Source organism: Marmota marmota, unplaced genomic scaffold, assembly GCF_001458135.2.
Source record: "Marmota marmota marmota unplaced genomic scaffold, marMar, whole genome shotgun sequence".
In the NCBI taxonomy this organism is placed as follows: Eukaryota; Metazoa; Chordata; class Mammalia; order Rodentia; family Sciuridae; genus Marmota; species Marmota marmota.
This window is the reverse complement of record NW_026000001.1, coordinates 4,496,597-4,510,750: the sequence shown is the minus strand read 5'-3', so window position 1 is coordinate 4,510,750 and position 14,154 is coordinate 4,496,597. Positions and strand designations below refer to the sequence as shown.

General features: G+C 55.7%; 1 protein-coding gene across 1 annotated transcript in view; it reads left to right on the top strand.

The window, feature by feature from the left end:
- Kcnq1 (potassium voltage-gated channel subfamily Q member 1) overlaps positions 1-14,154 on the top strand; it is a 288,888-nt gene that overhangs the window by 229,142 nt on the left and 45,592 nt on the right. The window contains exons 13-15 of the mRNA XM_015503067.2: positions 515-609; positions 1,339-1,385; positions 2,050-2,111. Of these exons, the coding sequence (XP_015358553.2) occupies positions 515-609; positions 1,339-1,385; positions 2,050-2,111 (204 nt within the window). The remainder of the gene's footprint in view (positions 1-514; positions 610-1,338; positions 1,386-2,049; positions 2,112-14,154) is intronic.

Sequence of the window (14,154 nt, the reverse complement as noted above, 5' to 3'; positions counted from 1 at the left end):
CCCGCCCCCGCCCCAGCACACCAGGGAGAGCCTCTCGGCTGGCCGCTCGCTCGACTCCAAGTCACCATCATTGTGTGCCAGGGAGAGGCATGGGCCCTGGACTCAGCCACAGCCCCTCTGTCTCTGGCAAGGTACCGGTTCCGAGTTCCCTGGGCTTCCTAACCCAACGTCTTATCCACTCTCCTTCCCTCCCTGTCAGGCAGAGCAAGGTAGAGCTCAGCATCCCATCCTCCAGAAAAGAAGAACAAGGCCCAGCACTCATCTTACAGGGAACAAAACTTAGTATCTCACCTCACAGAGAGAGGACGAGGGCTGAGCATCCCCTCTTACAGAAGGAAGGAGCCAGGCTTAGCCACCCCCTCTTACAGAAAGAGAAGCTAGAGCCCAGGGCCGCATCACTAGCCTACACCCAAGGGCAGTTTTTTGCTGCTGAGCATGTGCAGGACGGGGGTCTGCCTAGAGTCCCCCCCCATGGGACACAAGGGGATGTGACGCATGTCTTTCTGGCCTGCAGCAAGCAAGGAAGCCCTATGATGTGCGGGATGTCATCGAGCAGTACTCTCAAGGCCACCTCAACCTCATGGTGCGCATCAAAGAGCTGCAGAGAAGGTGGGCACAGAGGGGTGGCGGGAACACGGGACCTGGGGGGGTTGCCACCATGCTGAGTCTCGCCCCAGCCAGCCCTGCCCTAGCCTCACAGTGGACAAGGCCTGTTCCCTTGGCTGGTCCCAGGGAGGGAAGAAACTTGAGTTCTCCCCAAGACACCTGCCCCCCCGGGGTCTCCTCCATCCAGGGTTTCTCCATCCCTGGGTCTGACCACCCACGGGTCAGCCTACCACTGGGCCTGGAGCTGGGGACCTGACAGCTGCGAGTCAGCACATTCTGGGTTTCTGGCTTGGATCCTGATCCCATGGAAGCAGCGTAGTCCTTGGGGACCAGCACAGGTTTAGACCAGCGATAATTCCACAGTGGGCTAACCTGGGAACCTCACTCCCCGGGTTACAGGGCCCAGCTGGGAGAATGGATCGCCCCCAATCGCCAATGGGGCCAGGGTTCAGGGCCCCTATCATTGACCCACTCGCCCCACCAGGGTGGGAGTCTACGAGATGACCAGTTGCTGCCCTCCTCTCTGAGCCTCCTGCCAGGCTCTCAGGCACATACGTCTCTGGGGGCTCAGAAGCCACCTGGCAGGCCTATGGGTGGTGTCTCTGAGTGTCCAGTGTGGGCGGGTGGCATGTCGTTTTGCTGGGCACTTCAGCCCATCCGCCACACCCCCACTGGGCATCCACGTGGTACCTGGGCCAAGTGTGAGCTGGTCTCCATCTCCTTCCCTCCCAGGCTGGACCAGTCCATCGGAAAGCCCTCCCTGTTCATCCCTGTCTCAGGTGGGTTCGTGCATCAAGCCCCCGGATGTGGCAGCCCCTCCAGATGCTCCCTCAGCCCTGTGCCCACCTCTGCCTCTCCTCAGGCCAGAACAGGCTCAAGGCATGGGGTGGGAGAGGCAGGCAGGCACCCTGCGCACCCAGGAACTTTCTGGTCATGTGACAACCCACCGGGGTCCCTCAGATGGCGAGCTTCTGGGCACTGACAGCAGGATCTGGTGTGGAACATGCTCTGAGGGCCACTCTTGAGAGGGGGTCCTGGGAGGACCGGGTGACTTCACGGGGGCTGTCACACCAGGGGGACAGGGCAAGGCCTGCTCCTCAGGGTGGCCCTAGGACCTCACACATGAGCTGGGGTGCCACTGAGCCGGCAGGCATCCCCGGCCCCATGGGGTCTGGAGTGACAGGTCTGCGTGGCAGACAGCACAGCTGCCCGGCAGCCCCTCGTGGAGGTCGTGGAACTGGGGGCAGGATGGAGCTCGGGGCCATGGCAGCCCTGCCCTCCCTCCACACCAGCCTCGGGTCCTCCACCCAGGGCTCTAAGTGACGTTCTCAAGGGCTCAGGCCTCTGGCCCTCTGCTACCCACCCCCTGGGCCCTGAGGCAGTTGAGAGGGCCCTGCCCTACCTGGTGATGCGCCTCCCTGACCCCCATGCTTGACCCCGCAGAAAAGAGCAAGGACCGCGGCAGCAACACCCTCGGCGCCCGCCTGAACCGGGTGGAAGACAAGGTAGGCCGCACGCTGGGCCCTTGGCCAGGCATCACTGCGCCGTGTGCGCTCAGGACTTGGGCTGGTCATGGCTGTGCCATCCCCCCCCCCCCACGCTCACTGTGAGCATCTTTCCTGGCAAGTGGCAGCCTGTGCCCACCACCCCCTCCTAGAGTTCACGAGAACCGCATCCTGGGTAGGTGGGCAGTGCGGGCCCACCCATGCGCTGCCCCTCAGCGGCAGCCCGCGTGCCCTCGGGGAGGAGGATTCCTCAGGCTGCTGCTTCTGCCTCTCGTCCCAGGCCTGTGGCCCTGCCTCTGCCCTGAGCAGCGGGGAGAGAGCACAAGGTCGACATGCTGGGCCGTCACCGTAAGCCTGCTCTCTCCTGCACATCCGAAGTCGGCTGTGTGCTCCAAGAGCCTCCGGAGGGTGTCCTAAGTGGAGGGGTGGCGGGAGCTGCCTGGTACCTGCTGTCCCCTGGCTCCAGCTGCCTGGAGCCTCCACTCTGGGCAGGGCCCGGGACAACCCAGCTGAGGCAGGTTTACAGGTGGGGGCATCTTTGGCTCATCCTGGACCCGGCGGTACGAAGGCGGGGTCAGCTCAGGATGGAATGGTGGGCTACCCTGGCCCCCACCTAGGCCACCTTCAGTTCCCACGGTAGGGTCCTAACTGGGAATAGGGGTGTTCGAGTGGAGTACAGGGCCTGGGTGTGCTCCCTGTGCTCCAGGGTGCCAGGTCCCACATGGGGCAGGTCATGGGGACACTGGGGCCTACCAGACTCGGTCTGTCACCTAGCCTCTCTGCAGGGCGGCCCGGGAGCCACAGGAGGTTCTGAGCTGCAGGAGGGCCTTTCTCAGGCCATGGCCCCCCTGCGGCTCCACTTTGAAGTCTCTGTGGTTTGAGGCGGGCTGTTATCTTGCCAGAGAGCTCGTCTGTCTACATGGATTTTATCTGAAAGTAACTGAGAAGCTAAAAATAGAGGAATTTTGGTTGGGCAGGGAGCACGGTTGCTCCGTTGCCTTGACAACAACAGGCTCTAGCCTACTCCCAACCCAGGCTACAGTTGAGCAGGTGGGGCAGGGTGCAGCCCACGCAGGACGCTCTCCATCCCTGCCCTGCCCACTCCTGGGCCCTGGGGCCTGCAGTCTGTCCCCTCCCCACCTGGTACAAGCTGCCCCTGGCCCAGGGAGGCCTTGGGACCCCAAGAGGTAAAGGGGATCACAGAAGGAGAGGGAGGCCCAGGCTTCAGTACCCACTGGGACCCTTGCTCCTGGCCTGGCCTGCTGGGCTGTACATCCCCAACACCCGAGCCCTGCTGGAGGGCCTGGTCACCGTGAAGCAGCTCAGGCCTGACTGGGTGGTCCTGTGGCCTTTTCCAGGTAGCTGGCCCAGCAGGAGATGGCCCCATCTGGCAGGACGGGAACCAAAGTCCACAAATGGAGGTCTCACTAGGGTCAGGCTCAGAGGCTCAGGAGCCATCTGTGAGCCGGGCCTGGCTTTGGCTCTCCCTCTGCACAGGGGCTCTGCGTCGAGGCTGAGCCAAGCATATCAGAGGGAGCCATGACGGAGCCAGGGAAAGGCTACCGGCCTGGGCATCCTGCTCAGGGCACCTGGACTAAGAGCCTGGTGTCCTCTGGGAGTGACCATGGGTGGCAGACAGCATCTCCTGGGAAGTTCCCCTCCCCAGGCCTGAGCCTGCTGGGGTCTGAGAATGAAGATGAAGCCCTAGGTTGACCAAGGGCCGGGGGGGTGGGCTCAGGTGAGGGCGTGCTGCCTCGGGTGCAGAGCTGGAGTCCCTGATCCCTGGGGGCCAGGTTCAGGCACAAAGCTGGGGTGAGTCTCAGAGCCCCCCTGGCCTCAGCATGCGGCTCTGAGCCAAGGCTGCTGGGAGATCCCGCCGCAGGCCCTACAGGCACCGCTCTGCCTTGCCCCCTGTCCCCAGGGCTCATCCGGTCTGAGGGGCATCCCCTGCCTGGGGCTTCCCAGGTAGCAAGCAGCACCCATGTTGTACCCAGAACCTCGGCCCTTCCCAGGGCCCGACTGGGACCCCAGCTGTCTGTCAAGGGGCTGGCAGAGGTGCACCAACCAGAGCAGAGGCAGCAACCAGCCGATGTTGGCTCAGCTGATGGCAGCCTGCCCAGCCCATCCCCTGCCAGTGACCACTGTCCCCCTGGTACCCGCTGTCCCCCGTGGGGACAGACCCTGGGAAAGGGCTTTGCTGGGCCCAGAGGGCACAGTGGCATGGCCTGGGCCCCACATTATCGCAGTTATCAATGCAGTCATCAGGACCATAAACAACTCAAGCGCAATCCTGCTGACCTCGGGATGTAGGGGACAGGAAATCCCTCAGAGCCCGGTGGGTGCACAGCAGAGCCAGTGCCAGCCAGCCTGTCCAGCCCCAGCAGGAGCCCCTGGACCTTCCCCCCCAAGGCCTTCCCCCCATCCCCACCCCACCAAGCTGGCTGCGGGGCCAGGGGTCAAGGCTCAGCTCCTCAGCTCTGAAGTGGGCCTGAGAGGGCTGGGGCAGGGGCCTTTGGGACTCACAGATGGCTGGTCCCCCCTCTCAGGAGGACAGGGAGACCAGCTTGTTCAGGCCGTCTCAAGGGCCAGGAGCCCCTCCTCCCTTACTGCTGGTTGGGGACCTGCCCCAGGGAGAAGGCCCCACAGACTCGCTTCTGGCCCAAGTCCTGGGCTCTGCTTGGCAGTGGGATGAGCCGGTCCTACTCAGAGCCCCACTCAGCCTACAGGACGCCCCCTCCCTGGTCCCTGTCCTCCTCTACCTCTGTCCTGACTCTCCAGGCTCTCCTCACACCCCCCCACACCCAGCACAGAAACCTCCCCACACCAGGTCTGCTCCCGCTGGCCTCCCTTCCTGGGAGCAAGAGGCCTGAGCCAGCGTGGGAACAAATTCCTCCGCCCCCGCCCCCGCCCTCCCCCACGGTCTTCTGTACTTTGGAGGGCTCATGTTTGCCCAGATAAGTCCTCTTGAGTAGGTTAATTTAGTTAGGTAAAAAACAGGTCCCCGAGGAGGCCACAGACAGGGGTCAGGGACAGGTGAGATCAAGAGAGAGAAAACAGGGCTTTGGTAAATGCAGGGGTCTCTCTGAACCAAGGCCGAGGGCCAGGGTGGGGTGAGGAGCAGGCGGCGCCGTCCATGGGCTCTGGTGGTGGTCAGGGGAAGGGCCTGGTGGGCAGCATGAGGGCTGCTGATCAAGGGTCCTCAGGCTGGGCCCCCCCCCACCGGCCCTCTGCTGAGCTGTGCACCCACAAGGTGGTCTCTGTCCTAGAATTGCCACCAAGCCCCTCATCCAGAGCCTGCAGGCCGGTTCTGAGGCATCATGGTCCCAGGGGTTCCCCATGTCCCCCAGAGCCATCTCCACGCTGCTCTCCAGCCCCCCGCCCTGCCCGGCCAGGCCTTTGCCTGCCCGGGTTGGATTTTTATCAACTTCTCACTGCAGACCTCGGCCTCCCCAGGCCCCTATATAGGATCTCTCACGCGCTGCCGAGATACACGGGCGGAGGTTTTGTTGGGAAGCCGTGTGAACCTCTCTGGCGGGCTGATTCCAGGCGGGGCCCTGTCGGGGGCCCTCCCCAGCCCTGGCTTTGTGTGATGTGAGCTCACAGCCGCTCTGCTTTTTCCCTGCGCTGGAACACTTCGCCCAAGGTTGGAATTTTTAATTTCTCTTGAGTGTAAGGTGGAACTCACCCCAAGGCCACCTAGGCCACCCCAAGCGCTGGATGAGGCCCTTCCTGAGGACTGATCTGATGGCTAAGGATTCGGGACTTCAGATCTGCTACTTTTTTCTCGGTCCGTTTCGATAAGCGAGGGTCCCAGGAATCTGTGTGCTTTGACTTGGTTTTCGGAGGTGCTGGCACCTCCTGTCCCACCGACTCCAGCCTCGGGTTCCTGTCTCCTTTTATACTCCCAGTGTCACTAACGTGTGCCTCGGCTTTTGCCCCCAGTCATCCAGCCTGCTAGGTGTTTGCCCATTTTATTAGTATTTTCACCAAATCGTTGGCTTTATGAATCCTATCCCTTTTCAGTAATCCCATTACTCGTCTGACTTTTTCCAGATTTCTGAGATATATAAGGCGACAGCATTAGAGCTATTTATAGCATTTAAGGTAATAAAGTTTTCCACCGAACATCACTCCAACTGCATCTCCGAGTTCTGATAAATGGCATTTAGTCTTGATTTCCACCCACTCGTGTGTTTTCCTCATCTCCGTCCCCACCTCTCGTTCTTCAGACGAGAGGTTTCCTGCGTGGAGTTTGTAGAAAGCATCCTCAGCGAGCCACTCTGCTGCCAGGGACAATGACAGTCCCTTGCCAGGTTTTAACATACGACTCATGGCAAAATATGGGGTCAGTCTTTGAAACTCGCCCTCTGTACCCGCAGGGAACGTGTCTGCTGGAGCCACCAGCGCGGTGGTGGTCACAGCCACTGGCACGCCCTTCTCTGCCCTCACTGGGGAGTCTGTGGGCCTTGATAGATCGTCACCGCGCAGACGGGGTAGCTTTCCAAGAAACTTCTACACTGTCCTCCAAAGCCTTTCTCGGATTCTGCTTTCCCACCAGTCACCGGTAAAGGTCCGTTCTCTCCGGCCTCCAACGCGCGGTATGGCCGGCCTCTCCTGCTGGAGCCCTTTTAGTGCGGATGTAATGGCATCTCATTGTGGGTCTGATTTGCATTTCCCTAATGACTAATGATGTTGAGCAACTTTTCATGTGCTTATTAGCCATTCATGGCCGTCTTTAGTGAAATGTTTATCCAACTCTCCTTCCCATTTGCTAATTAAGTAGTCGGTTGTATTATCGAGTTGCAAGTGTTTTTTTCTATGTTCTGGATACAAATCCTTTATCAGACGTCTGACTTGCAAACTGTCCCTCCTACTCCGCGGCTGTCTTTTCATTTTCTGAATGGTGTCTTTTAAATCACAGAACTTTTTCATTTTAATGAAGTCCAATTTGTCTTTTCTTGTATGGCTCATGCTTTCAATGTTCCAAGACCTCTTTGCCTAATCCAAGCACAGGAACACTTTCTCCTATTTTTTCTTCTAGAAATTGTGTTGAATTAGCTTTTACATTTAGGTCTGAGTTTTATTTGGAGATAATTGGGGGGCGTGGTATGAGGCAAAGTCTAAGTGATTTAGTTTTAGTTTTTGTTTTGCTTTTTTAACTTATGGACACATTCAGCGGCTTAGCACCATTTATCCAAAATATATATATACATGCATACATATAGACATTTTTTCCTTCATCAAATTTTCATGAAAAATTAATTGCCCCAAAATGTCTGGGTTTACTTGTACATTTGCCATTCTGTTCTATTGGTCTATGTGCCTATCCTCAAACCCACACTGTACTGTTTTGATTATTAGAGACTTACAGTAAGTTTTGAAATCAAGTAATATAGAGCTCCTAATTTTATTCTTTTTTCACAGTTTTTACCCATTTGGAAACCTATAAATTTTCATACAAATTCTAGGATCAACTTGCTGATTTTTACCAATAAAATAAAAGAGCCTGCTGGGGTTTCAATAAGCGTTGCACTGAATTTTTAGATCCATTTGGGGGAAATTCACATCTTAACAAAAGTAAGACTGATAATCCATGAACATGGTATATTCCTATATTCTCCATGTATTTGATGTACTTTAATTTCTTTCAGTGATGTTTTATTAGTTTCTGAAGTATACATTTTGCATTTCTTTTACTAAATTGAGTCCTATGAATTTTGTTGGCCATGCTACTATCAATAGAATTGTTTTCTTACCTTCACTTTTGAATTGTTACTAGGATATACGAGTACAGCTGATTTTATATTCCTCTTGTATACTTGCTGTTATTAGTCTTGGTAGTTTTGTTGTTGATTCCTTCCAGTCATGTGTGGAATGGATGTGGCCATCTGGTGATAAAAGTGACTGTCATCTCCATGAAGTACAACATTAGCCATAGGTTTTCCATAGATGCTTTTCACTGGTTGAGGGTATACCCCTAGCTCATTAAGAAGGCTTTTATAATTTTTCTATGGCAGTACAAGGGATTAAACCCAAGGCCACTGAGCTACATCCCCATTCTTTTTTTTTAATATCTATTTTTTAGTTGTACTTGGACACAATATCTTCATATTATTTATTTATCTTTATGTGGCGCTGAGGATTGAACCCAGGGCCTCACACGTGCTAGGCGAGTGCTCTACCACTGAGCCCCAGCCCCAGCACCCCCCATTCACTTTCAATTGTTTTATTTTGATACAGGGTTTCACTGGTTGCGAGGCTGGGCTTGAACTAGCAGTCCTCCTGGCTGGCCTCCCAAGTAACGCGGATCACAGGGGTGCACCACCTCATCTAGCTCATAAATGAATGCTGAATTTTTCTCAAATGCCCTTTCTGCATCTACTGAAACGAGCACATGGCTTCGTCCCTTATCTATTATATGGCGTAATACTGTAGCGGACTTTGGGATTCAAAACCAACTTCACATTGCTCATTCCCAGCGTATGGTATTCTAACATAGTGTTAGACTCAGTCTGCTGATAGTTGTTAAGAATGTTTGTATCTAGATGCAGAAAGGATACTGATCTGGAGTTTTATTTTCTTGGCTCTTAAAAAAAATTTTTCTGACTTTGGGATCCAATTTTTAAAAGCTCTCCTTTTTAATTCTGTAACGATATATTCCAGCTGTGTCCTTTGCAAACATACATGTGTGTGTGCCTGTGTGTATCTGACTGAGCTTTAATAATCATTTCATACAGTCACATTTAATATTGGTTCTATTGTATTTGGTGAATCCCTAGCAGGACATTTTGTGTTTTCCGTTTCTACTAAGTTTTTAATGTTTATTTTTTCCCTCTTTCTGGCCTTTTATTGGCTCATTTATTGTTTGTCCTTCCACTTCTCCCTCAGTCCTTACGTCTGGGATCCCTTTTTTTTTGCTGTTTGATGTATTCATTAGAATTTCCTTCAGTGAAAAATCAAAATTTCCCAGATTTTATTTGTTTAAAAATGACCATTTGACTGTCTTTCTTAAAAAAAATATTTCCACCAGTTATAAAATCTAGGCCCAACGTCACAGGATTATTTAGAACATCAAAATGTTATTGAGCCGGGCCCAGTGGTGCACACCTGTGATCCCAGAATCTCAGGAGGCCGAGGCAGGAGGATCGTGAGTTCACAGCCAGCCCCAGCAAGGTGAGGCACTAAGCAACCCAGTGAGACTCTGTCTCTAAATAAAATACAAAATAGGGCTGGGGATGTGGCTCAGTGGTCAAGTGCCCCTGAGTTCAATTCCCAGTACCTGCCCCCCCCCCCACCCACCACCTGAAATTTTATTGAATTATCCTTTGGCTTCCTTTGTTACTGTTGAAAAAGAAAAAGAAAAAGATGAAGGCACATTTTCATTAATTGGAAGGAAACGTACCTGTGTTCCCCTGGCCACCCTTAGGATTTTCTCTTTGACCCCAGCACTGTTCAGTTCCCACCATGGATTGAGGGTGGGGGTGGCGCAGGGATATTTGTTCATCCGCGCTCCTTCAGGCACCTCCACCCATGGTGTGATCTGAGTTGTTCTCAGTCAATGTCTCCAGATTTCACTTCAGCCTCTTTACCTCCTTCTGGAACTTTCATTAGACGCGGGATAGACCATCCCACTCCTCGTCTCTGGACCTCTGGTTCTTTGTCCATCACTTTGTACACCTGTGCTGTGTTCTGGGAAGTCGTTTTGACTCTTCTTGCAGTGCTGAGGATGGGGCCCGGGACTTGCCACATGCCAGGCAAGTGCCCCGTATACCCCCAGCCCTTCTGGAAATCTGCAAGATGATCCATCTTCCAGCCACTGCTCGTTTCTTCAACTGTGTCTAATCTACCATTAAACTGGTCCAATAAAGTCTAAATGTCCCTTCTTTATATTCATAAAAGTTCTGTTGCGTTCTCGCTCACACCCAGGAGGTCATTTTTATCCGTATCTTCCTCTTGTGAATTCAAATTGCTTAAAATTACTTGAAGTGTTTTAAATGTGAATATTCTAGATTTCGTTTTCTCTTGATTCCAGAATCTACAGTCTTTACACATCTCTATCTGTCTTTTTCCTTCTGATTCTTATTCATAGTGTTTTGTTTTCTTTGCTTTTCTAAGAATGTGAACTCATCGATTTTAAAATTGCTCTGTGGGAATTTCTGAGGCCTGGTGTGCAGTCGGGGGTCTCAGAGAGGACTCACGTCTGCCCCTTCCGTTACCGAACACCTGGGTGCCCTTCCAGCTCCAAGCTTTGCAGATCATGAAGGTCATGTGGGTCTGAGCTTCCCCACAGAGCGTGGACCAGCCCGTGCTTGTGACTTCCCAGGGCCACCAAGTTCCCTTGCTCAGAGCAGTGGGTCGGATTTCCTTCCATCTTCTCGGAGATCTGTGCCATGAGGCTTCCCACCTGAGGCGTCAAACCCAGCCGTCCATCCCCGGGAGACCCCGAAGCCCAGCTCAGCTTCTCAGTGACTCAGGCCCCTCTGAGCTCTGTGGCTGCACTTCCACTGAGTTCTCAGCCGTCAACTTCCCCTAATTCCTGGTCAGCTCGTGGATGCTGCCGGCCAGGATGGAGTTGTTAATTTTACTCCAATTAATTGATTTTTTAAAAATCAGGTGAAGTTAAAATTGCAATAATACATTTTTTTTTAATCCAATAGATCCAAAATATCATCATTTCAAAATGGAAAGCCATTGGCGTAGTTTGACTTTCTTATCTTCACACTGGGCCTCCCAAGCCAGTGTAACTGTGTACTTAACAGCACATCTCGATTCAGATGCCGAGTTTTCATGAGAACGGCTTGGTCTGTATTTAGATTTCATAGAGTTTACAGTTGGACAAGGAGATTCTCATGCCTGTCATTCCAAACATACTTTTAAAGTTTTCCAATAACTCAATCAAGGATCCGTATTTAAGTTCAGTAAAATTAAATCATTGGAGTTCAGTTCTCCAGTCTCAACAGCCACATTCTGTGGGCTCCATGGCCTCAAGGGGCCGGTGGCTGGAAGGGGCAGCTTTAGACTTGCCTCCCGTGGGCAGGGAGCACAGTGTGGCCCCGTCCATGCCCGGAGCTGTGGAGGAGTGTCCCAGGAAGAGCAGGGCATGCAGACGGAGCCCTGGGCAGGACTGTGGGACCCAGCACCCTCCTTCCCCAGGGGGACACATCCTTGCAGACCTGCCTGGGTTCCCTGACCCCCTCCGACACCCATGCTCTCCAAGGTCCCAGGGACCGCCAGCCTGGGATTCTGTTTGTGACTTCTCTGTCCCCTCTGCCTCTGCCTTCCCCTTGGAAGGTGACACCCAGAGGCTCCACCTGCCCAGCCAGCCATGGCCACCATTGAGCACCTCCCCACCCCCAGGGCTGGTTGCATCAGAAAGCAGAAGAGCCCCCCGCCCCAGGGTCCCCCGCTCCCCACTTTCCTCTTCCCCCACCGCTTGTCTCCCCGCCGCTGGGCTGCTCTGAGTGACACAGCCGTCAATAGGCGGGGGCGTGGGCTCCGCCTGATCAAAGGGCTCCCTTTAGAAGCCGTATTAGTTTGCTATTCTGGGAACTGGTTATTTTAAGGTTAGTGTATTTTTTCTTTCCTGAGGAGCCGTCTTAGTGGATGGCGGAGTCCCGAGGTGCCGGCCCTTCAGTCAAACCACACAAGCCCTGTTTTGTCTAGGGTTTCAAAGATAAACCTATAATGAAAGCGTCGTTTGACGCTGAGCACTGCCACCCCATTCCTGGGCGGGTGTGGGTGTGTCCACAGGGGAGTCCCTCTGCTGCCCTCGAAGGGAGCCTGAGGCCAGAGCCCTTCTGTGGCTGCCTGGGACTGGGCAGCCAGGCCCTGCACCCTCCCAGCCCCCGCCACCCCACCTCCAGGCCACCCTCAGGGCCCTGGGGGGTCTAGGAGATGCCCCACTTCAGCCAACCAGCTGATGTGGACGGTGCTATCCCAGCCCGTGGCCAGGGAACGCTCAGGGAAGTCCTGCTGAAGGGGACAAGGGCCCTGGTGGGTGGCCACGCAGGACTAGACCTTTGTGTATCTGCCTGGGGGGGGTCAGGAGTCACAGGAGTGCCCAGGTTCTGGAGAGGAGCCTCTAGATAATTGAAAATCTATGTGCCCTTCAATCCTATGTCCCAGGAAAACCCTGGGGTCACTGGTCACTTGGGCCTGGGCTCCAGAGACCTGCTCACCCAGATGCTAGGTGATCCTCCCCACCCACCTCAGCAGCCCCTTCCCAGCCCTGTCCCTGCTGGCCTCAGCCTTCCCCTCCATCCAGGCAGGGAGGATGGTCCAGCCGGACACTGTGAGCCTAGAGGGAGGAGGAGAGGAGTGTCCTGCCTCTGGGGGTCAGAGTCCGGACATGCGCCGGCAGCCTGCCCTTGGGCCTGTGTGTTCTGATGTCCCGAGCAGAGCTCTTGCCGAAGGCACGGGGTTCCTACATACATGGGGCCCCTGGCCCAGCCAGGTCTCGAGCCCCAGGGCTGAGCCAGCCTGGTGGCAGGGCCCGGCCGTTCCCACCTCCCGCCATCTCTGGGCCACTAGTTCTTGACGTGAGTTACAGGTGAGGCTGGACGGCCCTCGTGCGGAGCTGGGCCAAGTCAGAACCCCCCACACACATCTTACAATGTGGGCGCTTAAGAGGATCTGGGTTGCAGGCGGCAGGGTCAGGTCAGCATGTGGCAACGGGTCTTGGGAACCCCTTGCCCCTCCTCCACCTGCCCTCGCGCCTGCTCCTACAGGAGCAGCTCAGGGTGCACAGCTGTGTCCAGGCCCACCATTGTGTTGGGCACGTGCTGTCGGTGAGCCTGACCTGGCCCCGCCTGCGGCCTGCAGACCCCAGCCCTGCCACAGGACCTGGTGGAGGTCCTGCCCCTGACCTCAGGCTCCTCTGCTGTGCTGAAATGACCCTTGAGCTGTGCAGAGGTGGCCATCCCGACCGTCCCTCCATCCCCAGGAGGCCCGGGCAGGAGGGCTATCAGCCGGCAGGAGGAACTGAGGCCATTCTCTCCCTCTGGCCCTGCTGGCCTGTCTGCAATGCCGTCTGCTTGCTGGCACCTGGTGTCAGTACCACTCTGGCTCCACACAGGGGACAGAGCTCTGCCACCACACGTGGGGGCAGCCCTGCCCCGCGGTGCCCCGCCTGGGCCACTCCTGTTGGGAGAAGGACCAGGATCCCTCCTGTGGCCACCATCTGTGGAAGTCGCCCTTGTCTTCACGGCTCCCCTCGGGCTTGCCCAGGTGTGCCCTGTCCACACTGGGTGCTGGGTGTGCACACACAGTCATGCACTCCTGGACTCCTTATGCCCCTGCCTGCTTCACAGAGACCAACCCGGGCCTTCCCTCATGCCTTTGGAGCCTGTGCTAAGGCCCAAGCCCTGCCCCCATGCCAGCCAAGAGACCCAGGTGGATCCTGTGGGCTCTGCCCAGCAGTGCCCAATGGAGGGCATGACACGGACAGTACAACACACAGCCCTGTTGGAGGATCAGTGCCTGGATCTCTAGCCAGGCCAGAGGACCCTCACATGCAAAGGTCCTGTGGCCTGCACAGTATGGTGCATTTCTGAGCCTGGAGGCCTGGGGAGCTGACAGGGAGCTGAGAGAGTGAACATGAGGATGGGCAGCCAACAGGCAGGAGGGGCCACACTGGGCCCTGACCCTGCCCTGGGCATGCCTCCCAGGTCTGAGCCTCAGTTTCTCCAGCTGCATGGTGGCCTCAGACCTTTCAAGTCTCTCCTCTTTCTTGGGGTGATTCTCTTCCAACGCGTGGGGGACACACCCCCAGCCAGGCTCTCCTCAGTGACTCTATTTATAGGCCTCAGATATTGGCCAGAGAGGAAATTTACATTTTTGAAAAATGTGGCTGGAGCCCTTGCGGACTCCTGTGGGTGGGACTCCCGAGCCGCGGGCGGGGGCCGCAGACAGAGGCTGTGTGTCTGGGCGGGCAGCCGCGAGCAAGGCCCAGAGCGCTGCCCTCTCCTCTGTGATCAGCAGCATCTGCTGGGAGGCCCTGGGCAGGCCGTCGGCAGGGCCTGGGGTGAGGGCGGCGTGAGCGCCG